This window comes from Arvicola amphibius, chromosome 9, assembly GCF_903992535.2.
Source record: "Arvicola amphibius chromosome 9, mArvAmp1.2, whole genome shotgun sequence".
Classification (NCBI taxonomy): domain Eukaryota; kingdom Metazoa; phylum Chordata; class Mammalia; order Rodentia; family Cricetidae; genus Arvicola; species Arvicola amphibius.
In genome coordinates, this window is record NC_052055.2 from 38,342,728 (window position 1) to 38,370,188 (window position 27,461).

At 51.3% G+C, this 27,461-nt stretch overlaps 1 protein-coding gene across 2 annotated transcripts in view; it reads left to right on the plus strand.

Moving 5' to 3' along the window:
* The first annotated feature begins 415 nt into the window (after nt 1–415).
* Nucleotides 416–27,461, plus strand: part of Tmem184b (transmembrane protein 184B) — a 43,730-nt gene continuing 16,684 nt past the window's right edge. Inside the window, exons 1-3 of one of the 2 annotated variants that reach the window (XM_038342530.2) lie at nt 416–532; nt 23,039–23,287; nt 24,531–24,696. In XM_038342530.2, coding sequence (XP_038198458.1) covers nt 23,096–23,287; nt 24,531–24,696 — 358 coding nt within the window. In that variant the 5' untranslated portion in view covers nt 416–532; nt 23,039–23,095. Of the gene's footprint in view, nt 533–15,453; nt 15,550–23,038; nt 23,288–24,530; nt 24,697–27,461 lie in introns of those variants that run through there. The other variant, XM_038342531.2, reaches the window with a different exon arrangement.

The window sequence follows — 27,461 nt, forward strand, 5'->3', positions numbered from 1 at the left end:
GGAAAGAAAAAGCCTCTTTTGGTGCTTTGCAGTTTCGTTTTGAACAACTGCACAAAACGCTCCGTGGAAGCCCGTTCCATAGTCCCACACCCACCCTACACGTCGTAAATGGTCACTAGATCTTTCGCCTTCAATGTAGGCGCAGGAAAAGCTTCAGAGAATTGAAGCGCTAGCCAGCCCGCGGGTGTTCAGGGCAGAGTCTGTACCCAGAGGGTCAGTCTGTGCATCCCAGGACCGTGATGGGTGGGACTCGGAAATCTGGGCCTTAGGTCTCTCCCAGAACGTCTGCGAGTTGCGAAAGGACAGAGCCCAAGATTCGGTCTTGGGGCTTCGCAGCGCGCGCGTCCCCTTTAAGGCTCGGCGAGTGACCTCAGTCGCGCGCTCCGGCCCCGCCCCCGCCAGCGGCGCTGCCAGCGCGCAGGCGCGTCCAGGCGGCACTCGGCAGGGCTCAGGACGCGCCAGTGGCGACGAAGGTACCGGGCTGCGGCGCCGCCTGCTCCGCCCGCAGTCGCCAGCGCTATGGGCTCTTGAGGTACCCGGGCGGCGGGATGCGCGAGATGAGCGGGGACACGGCCAGGGCTGCTCCTTGGGGAGAGCCCCTTCTTGGGGGCTCCCCGCGGGGAGGAAGGGACTCACAGGCCCCCGCGCGGCCCGTGGGTGTGCCCGCTCCGCCAGCGTGGCGGGGCCCTGAGAGTAACCGGACCTGCCCATGGGGGAGCAGGGATGGGCGGCGCGGGGCCCAGCCTCTTACCGGTGGGACTGTAGGCACCGCGGTGGGTGTGCAGCATCCAGCCTGGCACGGCCGAAAAGCACGTCGAGGCGTCCGTCCCCTGTGCAGTGGCCTTAACTTGGCCAGGTGGTCGGCCCTCGGAGCTGTACAAGCGTACACTGGGCATGTGAGAGCCTTGCCCACAGGTCAAGTAGATTTGGATGGGAACAGATAGGAATCCGGGGACCCCAGGATGTCGGTGTTCAAAGGAACCCTAGAGATTGGTTTGAGAGTGTGCATCCGACCTGTGTGTTGTGCCTGTATTTTCCTGGGCACGCCCTTGGACACTTTGCTTGAATAAGACCCAGCGCTAAGGGGCTCCAGGCAGTGGCAAGGCAAGAGTCTGGGGAATGGGCCTGGATTTCTAGTCTGTAGCTTTTCTGAGGGACTGTATGAGACCGGTTATCTCATCCTTCCCTCTCTTGCAGGCTGTGGTGGGGCAAAGCAGGTGTCTGCCTGCCTGATACCTGTGTGTAAGGTGAAGGGCCATGCATTATTCATCTGGCTGCCAGGTGCTGTATGTAAGGAGAGAAGTAGCAATCTGTGCCCTGAAGGCTAATGCTTGCAGACTCAGCCAACACACACACACACACACACACACACACACACACACACACACACACAAACACACAGTGCAGTAGCAGCAGCATCAGTGAAGGTGCAGGTCTTAGAGGTCCGGCTTTCCTTTTTTTCTTTTCTTTTTGTTTGTTTTGTTTTTCAAGACATGGTTTCTCTGTGTAGCCCTGGCTGTCCTGGAACTCACTCTGTAGACCAGGCTGGCCTCAAACTGGGAGACCTGGAATTAAAGGTGTGCCCCGGGATTAAAGGTGTGCACCACCACTACCTCCTGAGGTCTGGCTTTCTTGACAGGCTGTTCGCAGCATCCCTTCCCATGTCGACATAGTGGGCCCTTGGGCTCTTTGCACATCTGAACATCTTGAGAGTTCTGTGTTGTGCCAGAGTTGGAAGGGAATGGTGGTGTTCACCAGGACACAGATTGGATGATCCAGGCATCTGGTAACTCTGAGGTGGCTGGGCAGAGTTTGACTTGGAAATGAGTAACTCCAGGGATTCCAGAAACGCAAGACAAAGGCAGAGGTGGGTTTAGAGCTGTGTGTGTGTGTGTGGGGGGGGGTAGGAACAGGCCAGGGAAAAAGACTTCAGCAGAAAAGGACAGTTGAGCCCAAGCTGGGCCACTGACATTCCTCAAGGGCTTTTTGTTTTTCATGTATATTTTCCGTGTGAGTAATGTATTGTTGTGTATGAGGAAACTGAGGCAGCAGGTGGGGGGGCATTAGTGACTCACTTGTCAGCGTGATACAAATGGACTGGTGGAACCCATCATCCTTGAGTCAGGAACTGTGTCTTGCCAGGTTGCCTTAACTTACGAGCATCTACTGTGTGTCAGGCTATCTCTAGTCCCTGCTATGTCCAGTTTCTCCTTGATGTCCCTGGAGTAGAACACGGAGGGACCGGACCTGTTACCTGCCTCTAGGGGCTCCCCATCTGCGAGGAAAGTGGACATAGATGGCAACCCCACTGGCCAGTGTGGGTGGAGAGAATCTAAGTATTGTCTAGGGGCTGGCCTGGGTGCCCTTGTGCAGTTCTGCAGAACGGATTGTCACTTGCTCCCAGGGCAGTGGGGTTGAACTAGGAAGGAGTAGAAGGGGTTCTAGATGGGAAGGATGTGAGTGACCAGCTTGTCCTAGTTCTGTGGACCTGGAATCCTGTCTAGGGATTGCTTTCTCCCATTCTCTCTCTCTCTCTCTCTCTCTCTCTCTCTCTCTCTCTCTCTCACTGAATTGGGGCTCAGTGCCTGAGCCCCGTCCTCATGTCCTAATCTCTCTCACATTCTATCTTCGAGGTTTTGCTCCTGTTTGCCGGCCGGCCTGCCCAGTCCTCTCCCCAAGAGGGGCTCGGTGCTATTTCCAGTCCCTGCTGTGCTCATTTCTCTCTGTACGCTCCCTGGAGTAGAAACTGCTAGGCAAGGCAGGGTACAGCCCTTTATTGTTTTGAAGACGGAGTAGCAGCAAATGAGACTGGGGATTTGGTGTGAGGCTAGGAGGCCTGGATCTGGGCTCGCAGAGTTCTATATGGGGTCTGCCCCAGGACCTTGGCCGAGGCTTTGGGGGCAGCAAATACTGAGTGTCTTGTGTGTGCCCTGAATTTGCTGGCTGTCAGGGAAGTGAGGCCAGAGTCCTGGGTTGGCTGAGGTAGCCCAGCGTGTAACTAATACATTTGAGACAGTGCTCTACCTGTGGTAGGAGGAGGGCGATGAAGGGGCCCAAAGGACAATAGGAACAACAGCTTGTTTCTTGAGCACTTGCTGTGGGCCAGGCACAGTTCAGAATGCTTTCATGAGTTATCTTTCTATCTCCACCATCAGGTGAGGTGGGCTCACCTTTCAGATCACAGGTGAGTCGGTCCCATCTCTGTCTTGCTCTTCCCCTCTGCCATGGAGTGTGCTGTGATGCCTTGCTGATCCCAAAGGACTAGGGATTTGGTACTGAGGAGGAAGAGGAGGCTTCTAAGTAGCAGGAGCCCCAAGCAAACATGGAGGCTTGGCATGTCTCCCCTCTCAGAGGGTTTTGATTTGGTCCTGGTGTGGTCAACAAAGAGCCTTTGAAAGTCTGAGAGGAAGTGACAGGCACAGCCCTGTGTTCCGAGGCTGGTATCATCACTCTGCGTCTTGCTTCCTTCATTCTGGCAAATGACTCCAAGATGACCTGCCTCCTTCCTGTTTGCTGCCCCTTTGGTCCCTGGTTTCCCTTTAGTCTCTGCATCTGGTTTTCTTTTACATCTTCTGGGCCAAAGGTTACTGTGCCCCAGGTCAGGCCTCTGGACCCTCCCTTGGAACGGTTACCTGCTCTCCTGCTGGCCTCTTCTGCTTTCTGTCATTTGGGTTCACTGAAGAAAAACCTGTTGGTTGGTTGGTTGGTTGGTTTGTTATTTGAGCAGGGTTTCATGTATTCCAGGCAGAACTTCAATTCACTATGTGGCTGAGGATGACCTTGAACTTTTGATCCTCCCAAATGCCTAGAATTACAGGCACGCGCCATCTGCCCAGTGTTTGTAGTACCGCACATGACAGGAGGTACTTTACCTGCTGAACCAACCCCGAACTTGTTTTCCTAAGGACCGAACTCCTGATTCTCCAGGGCTCTTGGGGTCATAGCTTCTCACATCCCAGCTTTCAAATATCCTTGGGACTTAGGGTCTGTTATCCACCATCTGTGCTCTGAGCACTCAGGAACAGCGGATAGAGCTGGTAATGGAGCCAGGCAAGCTGGGTGTAACTGTGAGCTCCGTGAAGACTTGCCTGCTCTTCTTTGCTAGGGACCTGGCTGGCTGGCTTTTGATACAGTGACTGGCCAGTCCTACCAGAGTGTGAGGAATTAGACGCATCCCTTCTCTGGACAGAGGCTGTGAGAATATGCGTGCCCCACTGGAGGGTCTTTGCAGAATACTGCTGAAGCACAGCTGTGTGAGGAGGCGGGGGCTGTGGGCTGTAGGACGTGGCATGAGAGTTGGGGGAGAATACCAAGTTGAGTGCCCTAGCATGGGCAGTTGAGCGGTCAGGAATCTGGGCCAGCGAGGTGGCTCAGTGGGAAAAGCACTTGCTGCGCAAGACTGGTGACCCGTCTTTGATCCCCAGAGCTTGTGGTGGAAGGAGAGAACCAGCTCCTGATGTCTTCTGACATCCGCATGTGCGCTGTGGCATTCCTGTGTGCACATTCACACACACATACACACACACACACACACACACACACACACAAATAATAATAGTAATGGAAAAACTAAAGTTTAAAATTAGAGACTTCATAAAAGGTTTGAAAATGGTTAGTGAGAGCAGGAGAGAGGGAGCTAATGAGCTGAGCCTTCTGGTGACCTGGAAAGAGAGTGAGGAGTTGCAGGTCAAATCCATGCTTTTGTTAACATCGTGTCCTTGGGCAGGTTGCTTACCAGTTGTAATTCATGTTTTTTTTAAATTAAGGTAGTCAGGCATGGTGGCACATGCCTTTAATACCAACACTCTGGAGGCAGGGGCAGAGTAGATGGATCTCTGTGAGTTCTAGGCCAGCCTGGTCTACATAGCAAGTTCCAGGACAGCCAGCCTGCATAGTGAGACTTTGTTTTATTGAGATAATTGTTCCAAGCTATAAAGCAACAAATAGATAAATAGTTAAGGTTGTGGTATTGCCGCACATCATGTAATCCCACTACTTGGGAGGTTGAGGCAGGAGAATGAGTTCAAGGCCAGCCTGGGGAAGGACAGGAGCTGCAGTTTGTCTCATCTGTTAGAATACAAATGCTGATAGCATAGCGATTATAGGGCTGTTGTGACCCAGTGTTTCCCTTAGTGCACAGCTTGTACACGCTAGAGGTCAGCCTTGGGTGTTGTTTCTCACCACCTTATTTTTTACCACAAGGTCTCTCTCTAGGACCTGGGGCTCTCCGATCAGGTTGGCAGGCTGGCAGGGAGCCCCAGGGACTTGCCTGTCCCTGCTTCTCCCGTCTAGAATAACAAGTGTTTTATGTAGGTGCTGGGGATCGAACTCAGGTCCTCAGGCTTATGTGCTTTACCGGCTGAGCTTTTGCTGTTTCCTTGCAGGCCATTGAATTTCTTCAGGCATCCTGCGTGTCAGCTAGGGGAAGAGACACCAGCTACAGGGCAGTTACAATCGTCCTGGATGCTTTGAGGGTATAGTCTTGCCTGGGCAGATGTTTTTCTGAGGAGGTGACAGTTATGATGTCACCGTGTGGAAAGGTGGAGAAAGTAAGCTTCAGGCAGAGGGGGCAGCTTATACAGTGATCTGAATCAGTGTCACAAAACCAATCCTGTGGCCCTACAAATCGGCATAGCCTTACAACAGTACCTAGCAGGACTGTCATGCATGTTCATTGAAGGTGATTTCTGCTTCTCAGAGGCCAGAACAGGAAGACAGAGTTGGGAGCATCATGGAGGGATCTGAGTGCCCCCCCCCCGCCCGCCCAGTTTTAGGTTTTCTCCTGATTCCTCCTGTACTGTTTCTGCTGTATGGAGTGTGGGATATATGCCTTGCCCAACACACACTGAGAAGTCACTGGCAGCGTTTCTTTGTTTGTTTTATTTTTTAGGATTTATTGATTTTTATTTTGAATGGATGAGTGTTTGCCTGCCTGTGTACCACGTTCCTAGGGAGGTCAGAAACAGGCATTGGATCCCTGGGAACTGGAGTTACAGATAATTGTGAGCTGCCATGAGGGTGCTGGGAACTGAACCGGGTCCTCTGCAGGTCCAGCTGGCAGTGTTGGTAGCAGCCACCGCTGGAACTCTGCTTCTTAGAGCCGTGCGGAGGGCATTCCGGACTGGACTTGGCCTGAGCGCTCAGGCACAGGTGCTCACATCCCTAGCTGCTGCCCGAGAGTAGCATAGCCAGCTGGCATGCAGCGTCTAGGGGCTTCTTCTGCCTGCATTTAGCAGGGTGTCCTGTCCGGCACGAAGCCTGCACTGAGGAGGTGCTGAGGTGGTTTTGAGGGAGCAAATGGAGCAGTGGGTTAATGGCTCTGTTCTTCAGGATTGTCCTCCATGGTGATCAGGACATCCTGTGTGTTTCCTTGATTTACTTAGGTTTTGTTTGTTTGTTTTGCTTTTTGTGACAGGGGTCTCTTTGCATAGCCCTGACTGTCCCTGAAACTCATTATGTAGACCGGGCTGGACTTGAACTCACAGAGATCCATCTGCCTTTGCCTTCAGATTATGGGACTAAAGGCATGTGCCACTATGTCCAGCAATTTATTTTATTTATTTATTTAATAATTTTATTTATTTATTTTAGACAGGGTGTCCCTGTATATTCCTGGCTGGCCTAGGACTCTCTACATTGACGAGGTTGGCCTCAGACTCACAGAGATCTACCTGTCTCTGCCTCTGAAGTGCTGGTATTAAAGGTGTATACCACCCACCATGTCTGACTTGTTTGTTTGTTTGTTTGAGATAAGGTGCCATGTAGCCTGGGAGCCCTGTAGCTCCTGGTCTTCTTCTGAGTGCCGGTATGTACCACCATGCCCAGCTCCAGAACAGGCCTGTCTGTTGGGACTGAGGTTGCATCACTGGGGCTAGCAGTGCCCAGTATCCTCCTATAGGGGATGAGGGAGGTCTCGGGCTTGTGAGAAGGCAGGAAGCCCAGCAGACACCCCCTTTTCCTTCTCTGGGGTGGAAACCGGAGGGGGAAGATCCCACCCAGAAAGCCTTTGTGCCTGACCCGCGTCACTTCCAGCTCTCGTGTGTGTTAAAGAAAGCCACACACAAAGAGGTGACCACTGACATAGTGACAAGGTCTGCAGTGTGGTCCAGTGCCCACTGGTGCTGGTGGGGTGGTTCCTGTTGATTAAAGCCACCCTGGGCCACACAAGACCCTATTTAACCCCTCCACACTTCCCCATAAAAGAAGGGATTGCCATTGAGTTTGATATATTCTAGGTAGGAGCTTACACTACCTCACTGTTTACTGAGTGTGGGGTCACAGACATTTGCCTAGGTTGTTATAAAGTTGGCTACAGGTAGAGAGAGTGATGGTTCTGGTACTTTGCTTGAAGTTCTGTGGGAAAGATGAGGTCTCCAGCCTCCATCCTGGCCAGTACTGTGGCGTGAATGATGGGCAGGGCATCCTCAGAGCAGGGCATCCTCAGAGCAGGGCATCCTCAGAGCTGGAAACTAGAGTGACCTTAGGACACTTGCTGTTCCTAACTTCCCTTTATAGTGGGCTTCTTAGCCCTCTGCCCACCTCCTTGTGCCAGGTGGGTTACCAGTCAGAAAGCCTGGTCAACAGGATGAGGGCCACAGTTTGGAGGGTTGATAGGTCACATGATTGTGAAGAAGGGTGTACATACACCTATTGTTTCTGTTCCAACCTCAAGTCTGAACAATGATCTTGTGAAGACTGTTTCTCTTGCTGAGACTAGCAAGCCCTTTACATGGGTGTCATGGCCTATTCCAATATGGCTATTCTCTTCTCTTCCTCTCCCCTCTAAGGTAATTGCATTTGTCATTCTGAAAGGGATTTTCAGATCAGACGGCTTCCCCACCCTGAGGTACATCTGGCACCTGTATTTTTCTCCTGGTAAACCCCTATGGGCAAACTGCACCCTGTCCTCTGGCAAATGGCTGAGGCCTTTCACTCTGCAGGGCGCAGCTGTTCTCTAAGGCACATGGGTCATTTATAGAAAAGCTCTGAAGGCCCTGCTGTAGCTGCTGTAGCCTCTGGTTTGCATCTCTGTTTATCTCCTATGAGCAGTAAGTGGGGATCCCAGCAGCACCCTCAGCACAGTGATGGTTGCTGGCAGTGTGTGTGATCATCTTTATATTGTTAATATTGGCATGTATTTATTACCGTAATTCCATCCTTAATATGATCTGTGTAGGACTTTGCAAATGATGCTTCCCAGTGGCCTCGGCCCTGGGAATAAATATTTTTATTCTGTGGATGGAGAAACTGAGACTCAGGGTGAATTGCCTATGGTCCTAGAGGGGAGCCCCAGGCTTTCTGGCTCTTCCTGACCTGACCTGAGTGTCCACCAATGTTGCTCTCCCCCAGATAGCTTGCAGCGTCTGGGGAAAGCCTGGCATACCAGGTTGCCAGAGATGGAAAGTGTATTATGAAGGTCCTGGTTGATCTGTGAGGACCCAGGAGGCAGCAGCAGTGTGCTCTGCTTGGGGTGGGCTGACGGGCAGTTGAGTCGAAAGTGTAGATGGGGGATCATGGCTCTTGGAGAAGAAGGGAGGTCCTTCAGACAGTGGGGCCATGTGGAACACACAGAGACCTGGGACACAAGCAGGTGACATAGCCCGGAGGTCAAGTGAGCCTTGAAGTGAGTTTGGGGTTCTGTCTCACCTCCAGAAAGGCATTGCATGACACATGAGTGTTACAGTGTGCTTCAAAGGAGCAGGCATGTGACAATTGGGATTTGCCTCAACTGAGTCTTTGCTTTATGAAGCACCCTAGTGGAGTTGGGGGCCTTGGTGTTTTGTAGTTCTGCATGTCTCTGTGGGGTTAGGGTCTCTGTGTGGAGACAGGTGGACCACCTGGCTCTCTCTGGCTCTCCCACTCAACTGGGGATAGATCCACACTTTTTCTAGTAGCTGTGCCTGATTTGGGGAAGAGGAGGAAGCCCCATCCTGCTGGTTGCATGTCCTCAGTTGCCCTCATTCTCGGGGAGGACACTTGGATTCATGCCTGAGACTACCCCCATCCTCCAAGACTGACTGACTGGAGAGCAATGCTTAGGTGGGGTGGCTGTTGGGCACGTGAGTTATGTAACAGTGATGGCTCAGGAGTAGGGAGGGTGGATGTCATGTGGGTGTCTGTGATGTCCCCATAACTTCGGCAGAAGGGCTGATGAGAGGGGCTTTTCTCTCACTTGGGAAAGCTAGACTTCGGCTCTCTGTCCCACCCACCTGGCACTCTCCTGCATGCCAGTACCTTCATTCAGAGGCATCAGTTAGAACTGGATGACTCGGTGACCCATTTCTGTCCAGCAGGACATCAGAGCTGGAGGTGGGAAGGGATGACTGTCTAGGTCTAGTCTTTTCATTCTTCCTTTTTGGCAGTGCTGGGGTAGACCCTAGAGCTTGTGCATTGCTAGGCAGGGGCTCTACCACTGAGCTGCACCCCAGCCCTGGGTCTCCCCTCTTTTGTGTAAGTGAGGAAACTAGTTCATGGGTAGAACATTGAGCAGGGTGGGTCTGATCTAATGCAGTACTATCACTCAGAGCTCTGCTTGTTGAAAACTCAGGACTTTCTCTGTCCGTTTTCCCCCACCACCTCAAGTATCATTTTCAATACCAAGATTCGTTCCCTGGGTGAACAGCTTAAGTGGACTCCCCCTCTATCTGAAGGTACATTTCTGAACCGCCAGAAACCACATGAAGAATTAGCCTACAGCGGTGTTACCATATGAGCGGAGTGATCGGTTTACACGGCTGGGCATTGCTGTCACTTCTGGACTCGACCTCAGTGTCTATTTACAGGGAGACACAAAGAAATTATGGCCTGTCCAAACATGGGACACTGTGCAGTCGCGGCAGAGCTGATGATGGCTCAGGGGCTGTCACAGGTAAACCTCTGAATGAAAACAGCAAGTGGAGGGCGCTGCGTGAGACAAAGGAGGCGTTCCTGGGTGTAGAGGGTCTCTGGGCAGCCACAAGAAGCTGCGCCTCTGGGCTGGGGTGTGCTGGTGCTGGCCTTGCTTGGTGAATGTCCTGTGTGCCTTCTTCCACCCACAAGGAACAGGGGCTTGAGAACTTGCCCAAAGCTGGTCCAAAACTCCTTTGAGCGATCTTCTTACCTCAGCTTCCCGAATGCCACCAAGCCTAGCTCCCCGTGTACTTCCGATGGCTGAAACACGTGAATGTTACATCCTTTGCAGAAAATCAGACAGGCTTAATTGAACTCACCTCTGGCTCAGTGTAGGAAGGCCAGGCCACCCGCTTCATGGGCGGCCAGCCTTACTTAGGCACCTGACCTCATCCGGTAAAATACACACCTAGTTTTCACAAAAAGGGTCTAAGAAGGGGAATGTGGGAGTTCCTTAGTGAATAGGACCTCTGGATCCCTATTGGGGAGTTTGCCACTTTAAACCCAGGGCCTCGCTCAGCTCACTTCCTCTGGAGCCTTCAGGGCTTTCCCCATGGGCAGCCAAAGCCCTGGGTGTCCCAGACCTGTAGTGGCACTTTAAGTTATGCTTGCTTGAGAAGCTGCTTTTTGCTCTACTGGTGTCCCTGGTGCCCCACCTCCGTGCCTGTGCCCATCCAGCTCCTTGGCTTCTCTCCTTCCCTCCACAGCAGCCCCAGATACCAGTTCAGTGTTCATGAGTGTCTGCTCTGCACTGCCCTCTGCCCTTCCCATAGCTATCACATAGGACTTTCTACATTGTGGCCCAGGTATCCCATTCTTCCCTGGGCCTCCTCTGCTGTAATAACTGCTCACAGTTCAGTACCTGGGGTTCACCCTGCCTGGTTTGAGCATCTGGTGCATGGCGGTGCAAGTCCCTGGTGCCTGGCTTCTCCCTCCATGTGTCAGTGAGGCCATCCAGCTTTGTAGAACTGTCCTTTGTTCTTTTTCACTGTGGATGTCTCCTCTGGCTGAATTTGATGCTGTTTGTGTAGCCTTCCTGTGTGGATAGGCATCTGGACTGGGGCCTCTTCTGCTTTTGTCTTGAGCCTCATGCTCACTCTGGGGGTGTGCGCCAGTGTGAGCTGCCTGCTTACTACACGTTTGTGAATGGAGTTGATTGATTGGGATTTGCCACCTCCTGATCCTGGACTGGTGAGACTACTGAGAGGCACCTGCATCGGTCCTTGTTTAGGCAGCCTGCTCCCAAAAGGCCGTGGGAATGTCGGGGTTCAGGATTCTGCAGTCATGTGCTCAGCACTAGATGGGACATTAACTAGCTGTCATTTTAGAGAGGCTCCAAAGTTTAGCCCTAGAGGCTGCACATTGATCTACTTGTTCTTGGTGTGGAAGAGAACTGAGCAGCCAGAACTCAGCCTGGTACTATTGAAAACAAAAAACAAAACCACTGAATTTGCTGGGCGTGATGGTGCATGCACTTAACCCCAGCCCTCTGGAGGCACAGGCAGGCAGATCTGAAACAGCTACATAGTGAGACCCTGTCTTAGAGAAATCAGCAACAAAACCAAATAAACCCTACTGGATTTGGGGCTGGAGTGGTTTAGAGCACTTCCCTCTTGCAGAGGACCCAGGTTCCCTCCCTGCACCCACGTGGCGCTCACAATCTTCCTAACTCCAGCAGTTCCAGGGGGTTCATTTCCCTCCTACTGGTCTCTGTAGGCACTAGGCGTGCATGTGGTACACAGACATAACATGCAGGCAAAGCATTCACACATAATCATACATTTTTTTAAAAAGCAAACAAAACAACAACAAAACCTCAAAGAACCCAAAGCAAAAGCACTGAATTCAGGGCAGTTGTAAATAATCCCCTGCTGAAGGACTTGAATTCCTCTGCTGTTGCCTTTTGCTTCAACATCCCCCACTCCCATTGGGCAAACAGGGCCAAGCTGGGTATGTTTTCCTCTCTGCTTCAGCCTTTAGTGGCCTGTCTGGGGGTGTTGATGGGATGGCATGTGGGAGAAGTGGACCCCTGGACTGTCGTGAGTCATGTGACCTTTTCAGAAGGCTAGCCAGGCAAAGCTGCAGCTGCTGGCCAGCCACTCTTTCTTCTAATCCCCTCTGGAGAAGGGCCAGCCTGTGGCTGTCGCCTATCTCTGATGTGGGTCAGCTTCACTCCAAAGGCAGCCACTGGAGCTGACCTAGCTGAGCAGCCCCCAGAGGCCCAAGGGCTCTGCATTCCCAGGCTGGGGACTCAGGAGCCGGGAGCCCCTATGCGGAGAGGGGAGGAGGCATGTAAAAATGGACGCTCCTCCAGGGGATAAAACAAACAAGAACAAAACTTTCTCTCAGGGTGTATAGTCACATTCCAGAGAGGAGCCTGCCCACCTGTTGCCGAGCAGCCTGGCCTGTGCACGGCAGCTGCCTGAGCACACATTCCACGGTTACAGCTTGGAAGGGTTCACATCTGAAATGAATGAACAAAAACCTGACTGAGTGTTGTGGTTCATGCTTATAAACCCAACACTCAGGCTGAGGCAGGGGGCCAACCTGAGTTTAAGCCAGTTTGGGCTACAGTGAGCCCTTGACTCAAAAGTGGGAGGTTGGCATGAAGTGAGACCGGAGGGGGGGCTTGGTGGCTAAGAGTGCTTGCCGCATGCACAACCATGAGGACCTGAGTTTGGATCCCAGCACCCACTTAAGCTGGCTATGATCTCAAGTGCAATTGGAATCCCTGTGCTGGGGTAGGGACCTGAACCAGGAGGATTGCTGGGGTCTGCTGGCTGCTAGCCCGAGCCCAAATACTTGAACTCTAGGTTCAGAGAGAGAGAGAGAGAGAGACCTTTCCTCAAAGGAATACCTGACACCCTCCTGGTCTCTGTATACATGTAATATGTACACAGACACCACACACACATCATATTCACACAACACACACATACATATACTACAGATACACCATAGATACCACATATATACCCACACATACCCTATATACACACAACTCACATACACCATACACACACCAAGCATGTATATACCGTCTATAGACGCACACACACACACACACCAAGCATGTATATACCGTCTATAGACGCACACACACACACACACCAAGCATGTATATACCGTCTATAGACGCACACACACACACACACATGTACACACACAATTTGAAGAAAACCAGTGACAAGAGGTAAGGCCAGCCTGGGCTCAGACTGATAGGAATGTGACACCCCACCTATTGCCCCGTGATGGGAGGACGTGGTGGCGGTGGCAGTGGCAGCAGCACATGGTACTTGGATCTTGTTCTTTCCTGGAAGCTCCTCTGACTTGCCTGTGACCGTGTGCCCTTAGTGCCAAGCAGGGAGAGGTTGCATAATTTGCCTCTGACACACAGCTAGAATTGGCAGAGCTTGGAGTCAGGTGTAGGTGATCTGACTCTGGGGCTCAGGGTTGAAGAAGGGCAGTGTGAAGAGGGACCAGCGACCCTGTCTTTTTCTAGTGAAGACTGCAGGTGTGGAATGTGTTGGGGAGGGGAAGTTTACTGAGTGGGTTTCTGGGTTTGGCATAGATCATTGGCAAGGACCTGGTTGAACGTTACTCTCGACCGTCCTTCCTGTTTCCCACTGATTCTGTACTCTCAAACTTCTTCTGGCTCAGCTTCAGCTCCCTTGATCCTCTGGGGTACAGCAGAGGGGATGTTGTGTGGGCTGCTCCTTGTTTTTGATCTGGGTTTGCTCAAGCTGGCTTCCTTCTTTCCTGTTAGCCACAGACCCCACCGCAACATGAGCCCAGCCCCTGTGTCATGGTGGCCTCATAGAGGTTCTGCCTGGATGCTCTGGCCAGATGATCTCTCTTTCACACATGGCCAGAATGTCATCTGTGGCCTGGACACCACCTTGCAATGACTCTGTGTGAGGCCTTCTTAGCACAAGCCTGCTCAAAAATTAGGACACAGGCCAGATCCACATCATTCTCTGTCCCTGCTGTGTCCCCTGCCCCCGAATCCGTGTTCAACAGTTATATTCTAGTCCCTACACACTTGCTGCCTGCCGCCCTCAAGGCCATAGTCCCTGCTCTCCTGGAGCTCCTCTCCCTGGGAAGGAAGGTGTTGAGTGGCCGATAGCATCACAGTTTAAAAGGCTGGGAGAAAGACCCTGCTAGCAAAGTGGCACCACGGGTGTGATAGAGGGCAGCGATGTGCAGGCAGTTGAGGACAGAGTCCTTTAGGGAAAATGGCAGAACAGTCTGGTCCCCAAGGCAGAGACTCCAAGACATGACCTTTGACCTCCAGAGGGTCAGTGTCCCTAATTCAGGGAACTTCTTTATTTCAGTAGTAGGTAGCCCTTGCTAGAGTGTTCCAGCTGGTGAAAGCCTCTGTCTTCACAGACACCTTCATGTGCCCCACCAGTCTGTAACAGTCCTTTGCTCTCCTTGGTGTGGCCTTTCCAGGCTGGAAGACAGATGTGACTCAGCATCCGTCCTCTGCCCTCTCTATACCCTCCCTCTAGCCAGACACTCGGGTGCTCAAGCCACGCTGTAAAGTGTCAGTAGTGGGGCGGGTTCTGGTGACAGAGCCACAGAGCAGCCTGGGGGCTGTAATTCCAGGCTCTCCATTGCTCAGTTCTCACACAGTTGCCTTTTCCCGTTCCCTTCTGCATGTCTGGCATCATGGGCCAGCAAATGTGGGAGACAGGCATGCAGGCCTTCGCACTGAGCACAGCCAGGTTCCGCTGGAGTGGGCTGGGCCTCAGGGTGGTGGTGACATTTTTGGTGAGGTGAGGGTTTAAGGTTTTGTGATCATGTGGACCAGGGCGAGGAGAAGCTCTTGGACACTCAGGCGTGTGCTCACGCGTGGCACAACAGGGTATCTGTTGCTGATGCTCAGATGGGAGACTGGGACTCCTGACAGTGCTGAGTGGATGTGGAAGGCAGGCCTTGTAGCTCATGGGCTCTCCAGGCATTCCCCCTCTCCACCAAGGTAGACTTAGAGCTTGCAGAAACCACAGATGCTCCTCCTCACTCAGCAGCAGACTCATTTCCCAGCAGATCTGACCTGAATTGAGGTGAGGCTAATTATAGCCTTTAAAAAGATTTTACCTGGGTGGGTGAATTTCATTTTTCTCCATGGGAATGCAATGCATGGGAAGTTTGGAGGGTTGTCTAGACCCCTCTGTGAATGCTGAACCATGTGCGATTCTATAACCTATCTATTTACCTACTTATTTATTTAATTTTGTGGAAACAGTCTCACACACCCGGGCTGGCCTCAAACTCACTGTGTAGCCAACACTAGTCTTCTACCTCTTCCTCCATAGCTCTGGGATTACAGACATGAGCCATCATGTCTGGTATATATACTTGGGATGGAACCCAGGGTACTGTGCACACCGGGCAACCATTCTACCTACTGAGCCACATCCCCAACCCTTTATCCTTTTGAAAGTGTAGACAATTCTGGTTTGCTAAGCTCATTGACTCAAAGGCCATGGCAACAAGACAGTACGCACCTTTGCTCTGCTCCCCAGATAAGAGCCTGGTCACTTGTTAAGGTCCAGCTCAGGTGACAGCACACAGATTCCAGTTCGGCTACCCAGGACTCAGGATCTGGGACAAAGTACCAGCTTGAGGCCTGGCCTCTTACGAGCTGTAGGCTGGCGGGTGAGTGGTGGATGGTGGGGTGACAGTAATCACTGGCAGGTGGGCCACTGAAGGGACCAGGCAAGTGCTTGGCTTTACTTTCTGTGTGATCTGCAGCCTGGGACCAAGGGACTAAGGGACTGTGCTATAAGAAATAAGGACAGAAATGTCTGCAGAAAGATGAACCATGTTAGTGACCATTGCTTGCTGTACTTGTACACTTTTATCAGCAATGGAACCCCCAAACTTGCCATACTTTTGATCCTAGCACTTGGGAAGCAGAAACAGGTAGATCTCTGAGTATCAGGCTAGCCAAGGCTGTGTAGTGAGACCCTGTCTCAAAACAAATAAAACAAACGAAAGCCAAATGTGGGCTGTAAGATGGCTCAGTGGATAGAACCCTTTCTGTTTCAACCATGAGGACCTGTGCTTGGTTCCTCAGCACCCATATAAAAAACCGTACTGATGGGGCAAGATCGTTGGAGCTTGCTGTCAATCTAGGTTCATTGAGGGGCCTGTCCAAGGGGAATAAGGTACAGAGCAATAGAGGACACCTGACACACTCCCTCCTTTGGCCCCTGCACATGTGCACATGGGTGCACACATAAACAGCAGCCATACACAGGTAGATAAACACTGGGCTTTATGAGCATGCACCTCCTTTTTGTGGGTTTTGATGTACTGATAAGTATACACAACTTTCCTTTCCCATTACGTTATATCTATAAGACGCATTCAACATAGAGGTCAGAAGACAAGCTGAAGATGTCCTAAGTTTTAAAGCTGGTGTCACTTAGAGTGCAAGCCCTCTGGCTTCCTAGGCTGACGTTTTCTGGGCAGCAGAGCTTTAGTGCAGTGGAAGGCCTGACTGCCGTCCATGTTTCCATGCCCAATTTTCGTGGCTGCCTCTCCCGACAAGGCTCCCTGCCCATGCCGCAACCAGCAGTGCTTCTCTCTTGGCTCTTCTCAAAATCAGGTTACTCACTGTCCATCCCAGCCACAGGCTGTAAAGGAATTATCAGAATTTAGCTGGAACATTTCCGTTTCCTGTCAGTCAGATGTTTTTATAACCCAAACAGGCAGCATTTGCTTCAAAGTCTCTAACACAACCAAGATTCACTGGGAATTCTTTAATCCGCTACAAAATTCACTTCATAGTATCTTAGAATTTGAAAACTGTTTTTGGGGATTGTTCTGTTTTAATTTTTTTTAAACCGATGCAAGCTATGGTTTTTGAACACAAAGCTCTGTACCAGTAGAGCCTTCCATGCTTGTGGCTTCTGATGGTGGTGTCATGGGCCTCTCAAACAGTCTCTTTCCTAGGAAGGAATGTCACAAATGTGCCTGAGGACATTTTGAAGGCAGGTCTAGGAAGCTAGCCGCCTGCAGCCTGCTCTAGAACTGAATGCCCACGCGTGGTACAGTTCCTCTTTCCTTTTCAGTGCTTAAGAGGAAGGAAGCACCTGGCCCTGAGTCCAGCCTCAGTTTCCCTATTGTTAAGTTTGGCCACTCAGATTGTTTTTCTGCAAGGTAAGGAAAGGAGACGTTCTCTCCCTTGGGGGTTTCCACGGTCACTCAACTCAGTCTCAGCTTTTGTGGTGGTTTTCATGTTCTGCCAGTGAGTATTTCATTATGGAAAACTCTGTACAGGCTGAGGAGCCTGTCCTTCCCCCCTGCCCCCCGCCACAGTCTCAGCAGTTACTGTGTGTGCTCTTACTCCATCTTTCTCTCTTCCCTTAAGAAAGGATGCCAAGCTGGATGCTGTGCTCAGGCTCTGGAGGCTGAGGCAGGAGAATCCCTGCCTCCCTTTTGAGACAGTCTTGCAAAGCCCAATCTGGCCTTGAACTTGCGAAATAGCAGGGGGTGGCATTGAACTCTGCTCCCTTTGGTCTGTCTCCCAAGTGCTGGGATTCCCAGTGTACTGCCATTCGTGTCTGTGCAGTGCTGGGGCTGAACCCAGGGCTTCAGGCATGCTAGGCAAGCACTCTGCCAACTAAGCTTCACCCCACAGAGGACCTCTCTGAACATAGAACACAGGATTTTTGTTTGTTTTTTTGAGATAGGGTTTCTCTGTGTAATCCTGGCTATCCTAGACCAAACTAGCCTTGAACTCAGAGAGACCCATATGCATCTGCCTGTCTCCCAAGTGCTGAGATTAAAGGCGTGAGTCCCCACCGCCCAATTTAGTACACAGAATTTAAGGCCAGTCTTGGGCAGTGGGGATGGGCGTGGGATATAATATCATGCTTTAAAAAAAAACCCATATTATATGTCAATATGCGTCTCTACATGCTGGAGACTTTAAAATCTATTTTGGGGATAGAGAGGTGGCTCATCAGTTAAGAACACTTGTTTCTCCTGAAGAAGACCTAGGTTCAGTTCCCTGCACCCATGCAGAGCAGAGGCCTACAGCCATCTGTAACTCTATTTCCAGTGGCTCTGACTGAGTCTTGTGGCCTCTGGGGCACAGGTACACTTGTGATGACATAACATATGCAGGGAAAAATACTCATATGCATGAAATAAAAATTAAAAAAAAAATCTAAAAAACATACAAAAACTAACCCTCTGTCTGAAACAAATGGAGATCCTCAGGAAGTTACAGACCTTGTATAAAAGGTGAAGTGCTCCCTCCACGGGCCATGTCCGTCTTGACTATAGCTGCACCAAAGTCTTTCATGGAAGCAGTTCACACAGGGCAGCACCATGGGAACCGGGCTGTAAGATTTCTTTGATTTGCCAGGCGGTGGTGGCGCACGCCTTTAATCCCAGCACTGGGGAGGCAGAGGCAGGTAGATCACTGTGAGTTTGAGGCCAGCCTGATCTATAGAGCAAGTTCCAGGATAGCTAGGGCTGTTACACAGAGAAACCCTATTTCAGGAAAAAAAAAAAAAAAAAAAAAAAAAAGAAAGACTTCTCTGGTTCTGTAGTGTTACTTACGGGAGGGCATGTGTCTGTGTGTAGTTCTGTGTGATTTATCTCATGTGAGGTGTTGGCCCCTCACCACTGTCAAGATACCAGCTATCTCATGACTGGAAGAAACCTGCTTACACAACCCCCCTTCTCACTGTCCCTGACCTCTGCTCACTGCTCTCCTGAGCTCCGCCTTTACAGCCTTGTCACGTTGAAAACGCCCTGTAAATGGGCTCTGTTTCTGATTTTTGAGATTGGCCACTTTGACTAAGCATGTGCCCTCGAGGTAAGTAACCCCGTGTTTTCCATTTTAAAGTTCCTTCTCTTGGCAGGTTTCCAGTCCCGGGCCTGACTTCTTTCTCTTTGAGCAGGTCTTGAGTTCCATTAGAGCCGCTGGTTACTACCACAGTGTGCTGCTGCTGCTGCTGCTGCACCACCCTAGGGTGATGGTGTGTGCTGCCACAGTGTAATAGTAATAGGAGCTCCTGAATAGCTCTGGCCAACAGAGAGAGCTTCCTGTGCCTAGTGCTGGAGTCTTTGTTTTTCCAGACAGGATCTAGCCTGTTTTATGTAGCCCTGGCTGTCCTGGAACTCAGTGTGTAGACCAGGCTGGCCTTGAACTCAGAGTCACTGCTCCACCACCACCAGGCAGACTTCCTTTTTTTAAATACTGAGTAGTAGTCTGAAGTCTGGAGGTAGAGTTGTTTTTTTTTTTTTTTCCCCAGTATTCACCTGTTGACAGAATTTTGGGCTGTTTTTGGGCTTTTTAAAGAAGAAAGGGCTTATTATAGCTAACGGTCCCTGGTTGTAGTCCATCGTGGTAAAGAGGTCAGGGCATCCGGAGCTTGAAGCTGCTGGTCAGCATGACATCTTCAGTCGTGTGTGCTCAGCTTGCTTTCTCCACTGTTAGACTGGTTGGGATCCCCTGCTTAGGGAATGGTGTCGCCTACTGTGGGCAGACTTTCCCACCTCAGTTAACATAATCGGGATACCCCTATAGACAGGCTTAGATGCCCACCCCACAGGGGATTCCAGATTTTGTCAAGTTGCCAGTTAATTTTGACCATCACAGTAGTTGTAAACTCCTGAGCTCAAGTGATCCTCCTGCCCCAGCTCCTGCCGGCTGTGTGAGAAAGGCCCAAACCATACTCTGCCTGTCCTTCACGGTGTGCTTGTGAGGTGTAGTTTCTCTGCCTGTCCTTCACGGTGTGCTTGTGAGGTGTAGTTTCTCTGCCTGTCCTTCACGGTGTGCTTGTGAGGTGTAGTTTCTCTGCTTTCTTGCCAGCATTTGGCACTGGCGCTGTTTCTCGTTTTGTAGTTCTGGGTACCTCACTGTGGCTTTCATCTTTTTCTCCATTGTCTTTTGATGCTGTGCTCACTGTGTATCAGTGTAGCCAAACGCTCTTCTTATCTCTTGTTTCTTCAGGTTGGATGGTGTAGTTGAGCCTGTGACTGTTTTTTCTGCCCACGATGAGCTAGCTATGCCCAGGTTTGTGCTGCAGACACCCTGCTACTCTGCAGTGCATCTTTATTAGCATAAAAAGCTTTCGCGCTTTCTTTCTCCCCTTTCCTAGAGAGTTGGAGTTTATTAAGAGATACAGTTTTAACTGGGTGGTGATGGCCACCACCTTTAATCCCAACACTCAGGAGTCAGAGGCAGGTGGATCTCTGAGTTCAAGACCAGCCTGGCCAACAAAGCGAGTTCTAGGACAGTCAGGGCTGCACCACGGAGAAACCGTCTTGAGAAACACACAGATGAACACCTTCTACCACCACCCCCCATAGCAATCTGCTAGAACAGTAGAATAGCTGGAATTCTGAGCCTTGTCTTTTATGTTCCTCCCACCTTGAGGAACATGGACTTTATGTGAAAGGGGAGTCATAGAGACCACGTGGATTAGAGGGGCTGTGCCAGCTGCAGTTGTCCCAGCCACAGTCCCTTTTGTTTCTCTGAGGCTCTAATGCTGAGCTCGTCCAGTGAGTGCTCCTCCCCAGGGAGACATCTGTCTGTCCTAGGTATGGAACACTGGTCCCAGGGTCTCCACCATCCTCACCCTCTGCACACACTGGGAACCATTCGCGAGGTTAGTGTGTTGTAGACCGGACTGCAGATGTTGGCAGCCTCTACGTGGGCCTTGTGTCTGGGTGGAGGAGCTGCTACACCTGTTTCAAGGGACCAGGAACTAAATGTTTGTGAGTGAGGGCATTGCTTTAACTGTTGTCTGGGAGTGTTCTAGAAACCTTCCAATCTTTTGGTGGGGGCTGAAAGCCAAATTCTACTTCTTTTTCCCCCCTATTTCCAGGATGCAGATAATGTCACTTTAAAGTTGACATGAGAGAAAAGAAGACACACGTGAGATAGTATTTGGGGACATGCTGGCCGTTTAGGGGTATTTGTTCATGTTGTGCCCACCCCCATGTTTATTCTTTAATCTGACAGGCGAAGACGTTGATTTACAGTGCAAACCTTCATAAAGAAACTCAGGCACTAGCTCTCAGCTTGGCAGCCGTGCCTGCAGCAGCTATTATTAGGCTGTACCACCAGTCTTTATATATAGACACCTTCTCCGTTTTTGAGTTTCCCAATTTAGGCGCCTTCTCCGTTTTTGAGTCTTGAATCTGTCTTTTAGGCGATGGGTTAGGGATTGTTTATGTGAAAGAAAAGAGCAGCATAAGGGATCTGCCTGGTCATGTTCTGCAGGAGCGACAGGTAGGTGTGGAGATGGGGTGATAGAGGGGAGCTAGGCAGGAGGTGTGAGTGAGCGAGCTGAGAGCAGGCAGGGTGTGGCTAGCTCATAGGACAGGTGTGAGTTGTTTGGACCCCACAAAAACCCCAGGGGAGTCTTCTGCAGGTGTCACTACATTCTGGCCTGGATATCAGTTCCTGGACTTGGAAGGGACTGTGAGCTTGGTCTCCAGGACTGACAGTGAAGCTGGGGACGCAAGCTTCATTCAGGCTTCTTGCCCAGTGTCTGTGATGTTCACTGTCTCTCCTTTCACTCCGTTCAGTTGTGTGTTCTGGGGCAGGGTGAGTCATGGCCAGAGTTTGTGGTTTGGGCAGTTGATCTTCCAGGTCACCTGATGGCGGAAGACATTGACTCTTGTCAGTAGGTGGCAGCACCGAAGAGGATGAGGCTCGCGGGCTCTGAGCTGGGGTAGAGGGGGCAGTTGGACTCCTCCTCTCCAGCTGCTGTGATAGTGCTGGAGACTAGCCTGTTTCTCACAGTTCTAGAGGCTGGGCAGTTGAAATCCAGGCGCTGACCATACTCTGTCCAGTGGGGCCCATTCCCGGTTCATAGGCAACTCTTTTTTTCTGTGTCTTCACTTTGCAGAAAAGGCAAAGAGTCTCACATGAGGGTGCTAATCCTATTTGTGAGGTTTCTACCCTTCTTACCTAAGCACCCCAAATACCCTACCGCCTAATGCTGTCACTTTGGCAATCAGTCTGGGGCATCAAACTCCTAAGAGCACATTCTGGATGACCCTGGAAAGCTTTACTCTTTGCAGATGGCTCAGGTCTCTGGCCCAGCCTTGGCCTCCATTGGTAAACACCGTGGGTACCTGAGAGCAGCTCTTTTCTGGACCGTATGGAGTTATTGTTCCAGGTCACATGGGACTCCAGCTCTCCGCCTAGAAGGACATTGGTTCCGCAGAGGTGCCACCTACTCCAGCTTTGCTTTCCCACCGGAACTTCCTTGGTGTCCGGTTCCTCAGTTCTGCCTTGTTCCTTGTTCATGTTCTCTTTGAAATATGGATTGAAAGCCAGTAATGAAGTTGAATGGTGGTGGGGATTCAAAGACAGGAATTGGGACTGCCTCTGAAAGGTAGGCGTGTGTCACTTAGTAAGGGCCCTTGAAATGGATTGGAGTATCCGTCTAGAAGTACATAGGCAGGGTTTCAGGACGAGATGGTTGCTGGGGGCTGGCGTGGAGATGAGTGGTCGAGTGCTTGCCTCACATGTGTGAAGTCCTGGCTTCTATAGCTTGCAGTTTGAAGGTGCACAGTTGGGAAGAGCCATGAAGGCTCAAAGAAAGCACAGCCGGGTCCAAGGGGTAGATGGCTGTCAGCCATTAGGTAAGTCAGAAAGTCAAATTACCAAACTCTTTGGGTAGATGTCCATAGCAGTAAAATAGTTTGCCAGATCAGGGTGGTCCACATTTGTAATCCCAGTACTCAGGAGCCTGAGGCAGGAGGATTGTGAGCTCAAGATCTGCTTGGACTCCACAGGGGGGTGACAGAAGAGCCCATGCATGATGCAGTTGTATGTGCCCTATGAGGGCTCTAGCTGGCAGCAGCAGCACTTTGGGGACTGTCAGGTAGCAGGCAGGCTGAGCTGTTCTTGACAGCTGTGGAGGGGCACTCTTCTGTACCCCCGCATTCCCAGCCATGGTTTGGTTTCATAACTTCGAAGGGAGCCATTGGGGGCTTTTGACAGACAAAGGTCCTGGTCTGACTAAGGTCTTAGAATGTCACAAGGCCATTGTGTATTGGCCTAGACATGGCAGGGCAAAGGCTGAGTAGGACATGTCTGGGGCCAGAGTGCTATAGATCTCAGAGGGTGCTTCCAACACTAAACTCACCCAGATTTCTTCTCTAGGCCAGCCTATCACTACTTCAAGAGATTCTCTCAGGGAGCCTGCTGCTGCTGGGCACCATGACAGTGAGGGGGGCTGCGCTGGCTCCAGACCCAGCGTCACCCACAACCGCAGCAGCTTTGCCTGGCGTCTCTGCAACTCCCGAGGGCAGTCCCACAGCCATGGAGCAGCCTGTGTTCCTGATGACCACTGCCGCCCAGGCCATCTCCGGCTTCTTTGTGTGGACAGCTCTACTCATCACCTGCCACCAGGTACCTCCATAAGTGTCCCGAGTGGCTTCTAGTCCAACGAAACATCCCGTAGGCAAGCCTGACTGTAGCCATAAGTGCGCTCTGCTTCCTAGGGGATTTCTCCTCCACATCCCACTCAGCTGAGGGCAGCTTGTGGCTCTGGAGTTGTCTGCACTTCTCTGACAACCAGAACAGCAGGGATGGGAGGAGACACACAGATATGTGTCCACCTTGATCTAGAAGTGACACTGTGACTTCTGCCCATGTCTAGCTGAAGCCACACAACTGTACATGTTAGAGATGTCTTCACAACGGAGAGACTTGAGAGCGTGAGGGAGGTGGCAGAGGAGCTGGTCACATGTATGTGGGTAGCAGCTCAGAGAGAGAAGTCAGGTCTCGAGTCTCCTGTACTCGAGAGGCCCCAGGGGAGGTTGGGCGCTCAAGAAGGAGGCTTGATGAATGCCCCCTGCAGGCTGGGTGAGTCTGCACAGGCCCCTGGCAGTCCCTCACCAGCTGTCATATGTCTCAATCTCTTTTAGATCTATCAGTGTCCAAGAGACTGGCTTACAGCAGATGGGATTGTTTTGTCCTTTTTCCCAGTCAGGGCTGGGCTGGGCCAAGAGTGATGTCATGAGAGTTGGGACCAGGCACTGGGGCTGGCTATTGGCTCTGCTTTCTTCTGCCTCCCTGGGGACATCGCAGTGCTGCCTTGGATGAACAAGCAGCTTCAGGAACAAGGCATAGTGTGAGCAGGCCACTGTGGCCACATGGCCTGGAGTGTATCTGTGTCCTCCAGAGTGAGGCCCCTGTCTGTCCCACCCTTTCTGGCATCTGCTAAGATACAAGGCAGAGGGGCCACAGGCAGATGGCCTTCATTCGGCCTTGACCAGCCCTTCAGTTAACTCAGCGCTGCTGCTGTGCAACCCTGGGAAGGCAGAATGAACAGAGCACACATGGAGGATCTCAACTTCAACAACACCGTGGCCTTACTGTCCCATCTAGCTGAAAGGTGGTTGTAGATGCTGCTCACACCAGCTTTATGTGACACCTTTGATTTGACTCTCATGATGGAAGTTTTATCAACTAACTTTACTGAGCAGGACTAAGTTTCGGGGGTACTTTGTATCAGGGTATAGAGCAAGAAGAGCAGAGACAGAAGGCAGGAGCCCCCCTCTTCCCTTGGCGCAGGAAGACGAGGGCAGGTGGCCGGGAGGGAGGCAGGTGGGGAGCAGTAGGTCTTGAGTGACTGATGCCCTCTGCCCAGATCTACATGCATCTGCGCTGCTACAGCCGGCCCAATGAGCAGCGCTACATCGTGCGCATCCTCTTCATTGTGCCCATCTACGCCTTCGACTCCTGGCTCAGCCTTCTCTTCTTCACGAATGACCAGTACTATGTGTACTTCGGCACCATCCGAGACTGCTACGAGGGTGAGGACATAGTTTGGAGTGGGACTGGAGGGAGGGCTGGGGAGCTGGGGGCCATGGGAGCAAGGGGAGTGCACTTCGCTCGTTCTTTTCTGGGATATGGGGTCTGGGCATCATTTCTCACAAAGATGAGTGTAGATTCCCCTTCCCCACCTGACTCTCCATCTACCCTGATAGATGGGTACACGTGTACCCAAGTCTCCCCTTACAGGCGTGCTTTGGTGTGGGGGACCCCAGGACACATTCACAAAGCCTGGAGGCAGGAGCTCCACCTCTAGCTCATCTTTTTCTCAGTTCTGGCTTCTCTAGCTGGTGGGCAACTTGTGAATGGTCCATCCGTGGATAGAAACCCCAGGTATGGGTGGGACGATTTACACAGCCGCAACCCCATGTGTCCCCTGTGGTGCTCTGCTGAGTCTCAAAGGAAAGGACTTGCACCCTCTCATGGCCTTGGTTCCCTAGCTCCTCCCACCATGTCCCCCTCATCTTTCTTGCCTTCTCCACACCTTCTACAGGAAACACATCAACTTCCATCCTAGCTAGAGCAGAAGGTAGTGTCCTGGTGTTGGGAGCTGGCAAGGTCTGGTTTTCCAGCCCTGTGTGGGCCTGAGGCCTGACCCTCATCCTGCCTTTTCCCGAGTGTCACATCCTCCTTGTCCACACGTAGACCAGGTGCTGTCTGCGTCTGCAGCAGATGCTGCCCTGCCGGGGGTGCTGCCCTCAGTGGAGAGCACAGCCAGGCACATGACTCAGTTGACTTCCCCCACTTTGAGACAGAATCTTACACAGCTAGGATGGCCTCAAACTTTTTGGGGGGTGGTGTCAGGGTCTCATTTTATAGCTCCAACTGGCCTGGAACTCATAGAGGTCTGCCTGTTTCTGCTCTTGAGTACTGGGATTAAAGGTGTGCACCTTATAGTCTTTGTCTGTCTACCTTTTATGTGTATGAATGTTTGCCTGCATGTAGGTCTGTGTACCACATATGTAATGCCTGAAGAGGCCAGGAGAAGGTGTTGATAACCAAACCAGGATGCTCCTTTGGCAGAGCAGCTAGTGCTCTTAACCTTGAGCCATCTTTACAGCACCAGACCTCAAACTCCTTTTCTTTTCTTCTTTTGAGACAGGGTTTCTCAGTGTAGCCCTGGATGTCCTGAAGTTGATCTGTAGACCAGGCTGACCTTGAACTTAGGATCCTCTTGCCTCTGCTTCCCAAGTGCTGGGGTTACAGGTGTGTGCCACCATATCTGATTTTATGTGGTGCTAGGCATGGAACCCAGGGCTTTCTAGATGCTAGGCAAGCATTCAACCAACTAAGACACTTCCCAGTCCAGTTTGTGTTGGAGGAAGGGGGGCCATACATGCCAGGCATGTACTTTTGAATAAAAGGACTTGAGTAGCTCACACCGTGAGCTCTACCCAGCCCTCTGTAGGGCTGCATTGATTCCCAGTACCCTCCTCCTTGCTGGTGCTCTCATAAGTTCCTTCCAGGAGAGAATATAGAGGCAGATGGGGACCCGCTCAGTGCTCCACTGTGCTTGATGTTCCTGGAAGCAGAAACCCCCAGGGAGACTCTGGCTGGGGAAGGGAAGAGCTGAGCACCCTTCTCCCTTCAGATGCCAGCCTCAACTGGGACAGCTTCTACTCACCTGGTTCTTATAGAAGCAAAAGATTGTTTTCGTACTGTGTATGTGTCTTTGTGAATGTTTGTGTCCCTGTGTCCTGTGTAGTCTAGGGGCAAATGTAGGCTTTTCTCCTTGGTTCGGCCTTGAAAATGGGACATCTAGCAAACAGTGGGGACTTGGGGGAGCTACCATTCTGCCCTTACTCAACACCTCAGAGTAGCAGCAGATGGTGGGTGGCACCCCCACTTCAAAGGCCTCTCTGTTGCTCCCACCTGCCCCAGCCAGCCTCCCTGCATGTGGAAAGGTTGGCTCAGGAAGTCTGCCACTCTGGGAAGCTCATCTTCTAGCAACGCTATTGTCTCAGACAGCCCATCTCCCAGGGACTTTACAAACAGCGCTGAGCACCTGGAGTTGAGGCTGCTTGAGGTCACTGGCTGTTAGTGTCTGGAGTCAGCAGCCTGGCCCTCACTCTCACCTGTCCCTTCTGTATCTCTTTTCAGGTCTCTTTTAGTGGCAAAACTAAAAAGGCACACACGCATGCACGCACACACACGCTCATAAACACTTCTCTTTTCTTCACTTTACCAGGGAGACTGGACTACGATTTTTTCTAGGTGTGCATTTAGTGTTTGCATTTTATATATTTAAATATTGTCTAGAGGTGACCCTTGCATTGCCCCACACTCCTTTTCTTTCGTTTAATTTGTTTTGTGACGGGTTCCATATGCTCAGTCCTCCTGCCTCCGTTCCTGAGTGCTATGATTGTAGGTATACCTCAGGCTGGCTCCCCCTGCCCTTTCCGTGTAAAAGTCTGGGTCTTGCTACAAGTACTGACTACAAGTTTTAATTTTGGGGTTGTCCAGTTTTCTATACTTATCATTCATTTATTCCTGAGTGCTACAGTTGAGTTTTTGAATAACCAGCCCCACTCTCCCTGAGACAGCAGGTGCTGTGTGACTCTGTCACTGCTGGCTTTTTCTTTGACCACATTTCCCTGGAGTCTGCAGTGCTTGCTTGTGAGGCCTCCTCTCCTCAGCTGTCAACAGGCTCTGTCATTCACCATGCTCTTTGGACTTGTGTCGGCTTCTGTATAGCGTGGGCCACCTGTTTCCGTTTCTCCTTTGTTTGTGGTTTCTTCTCTCTGTT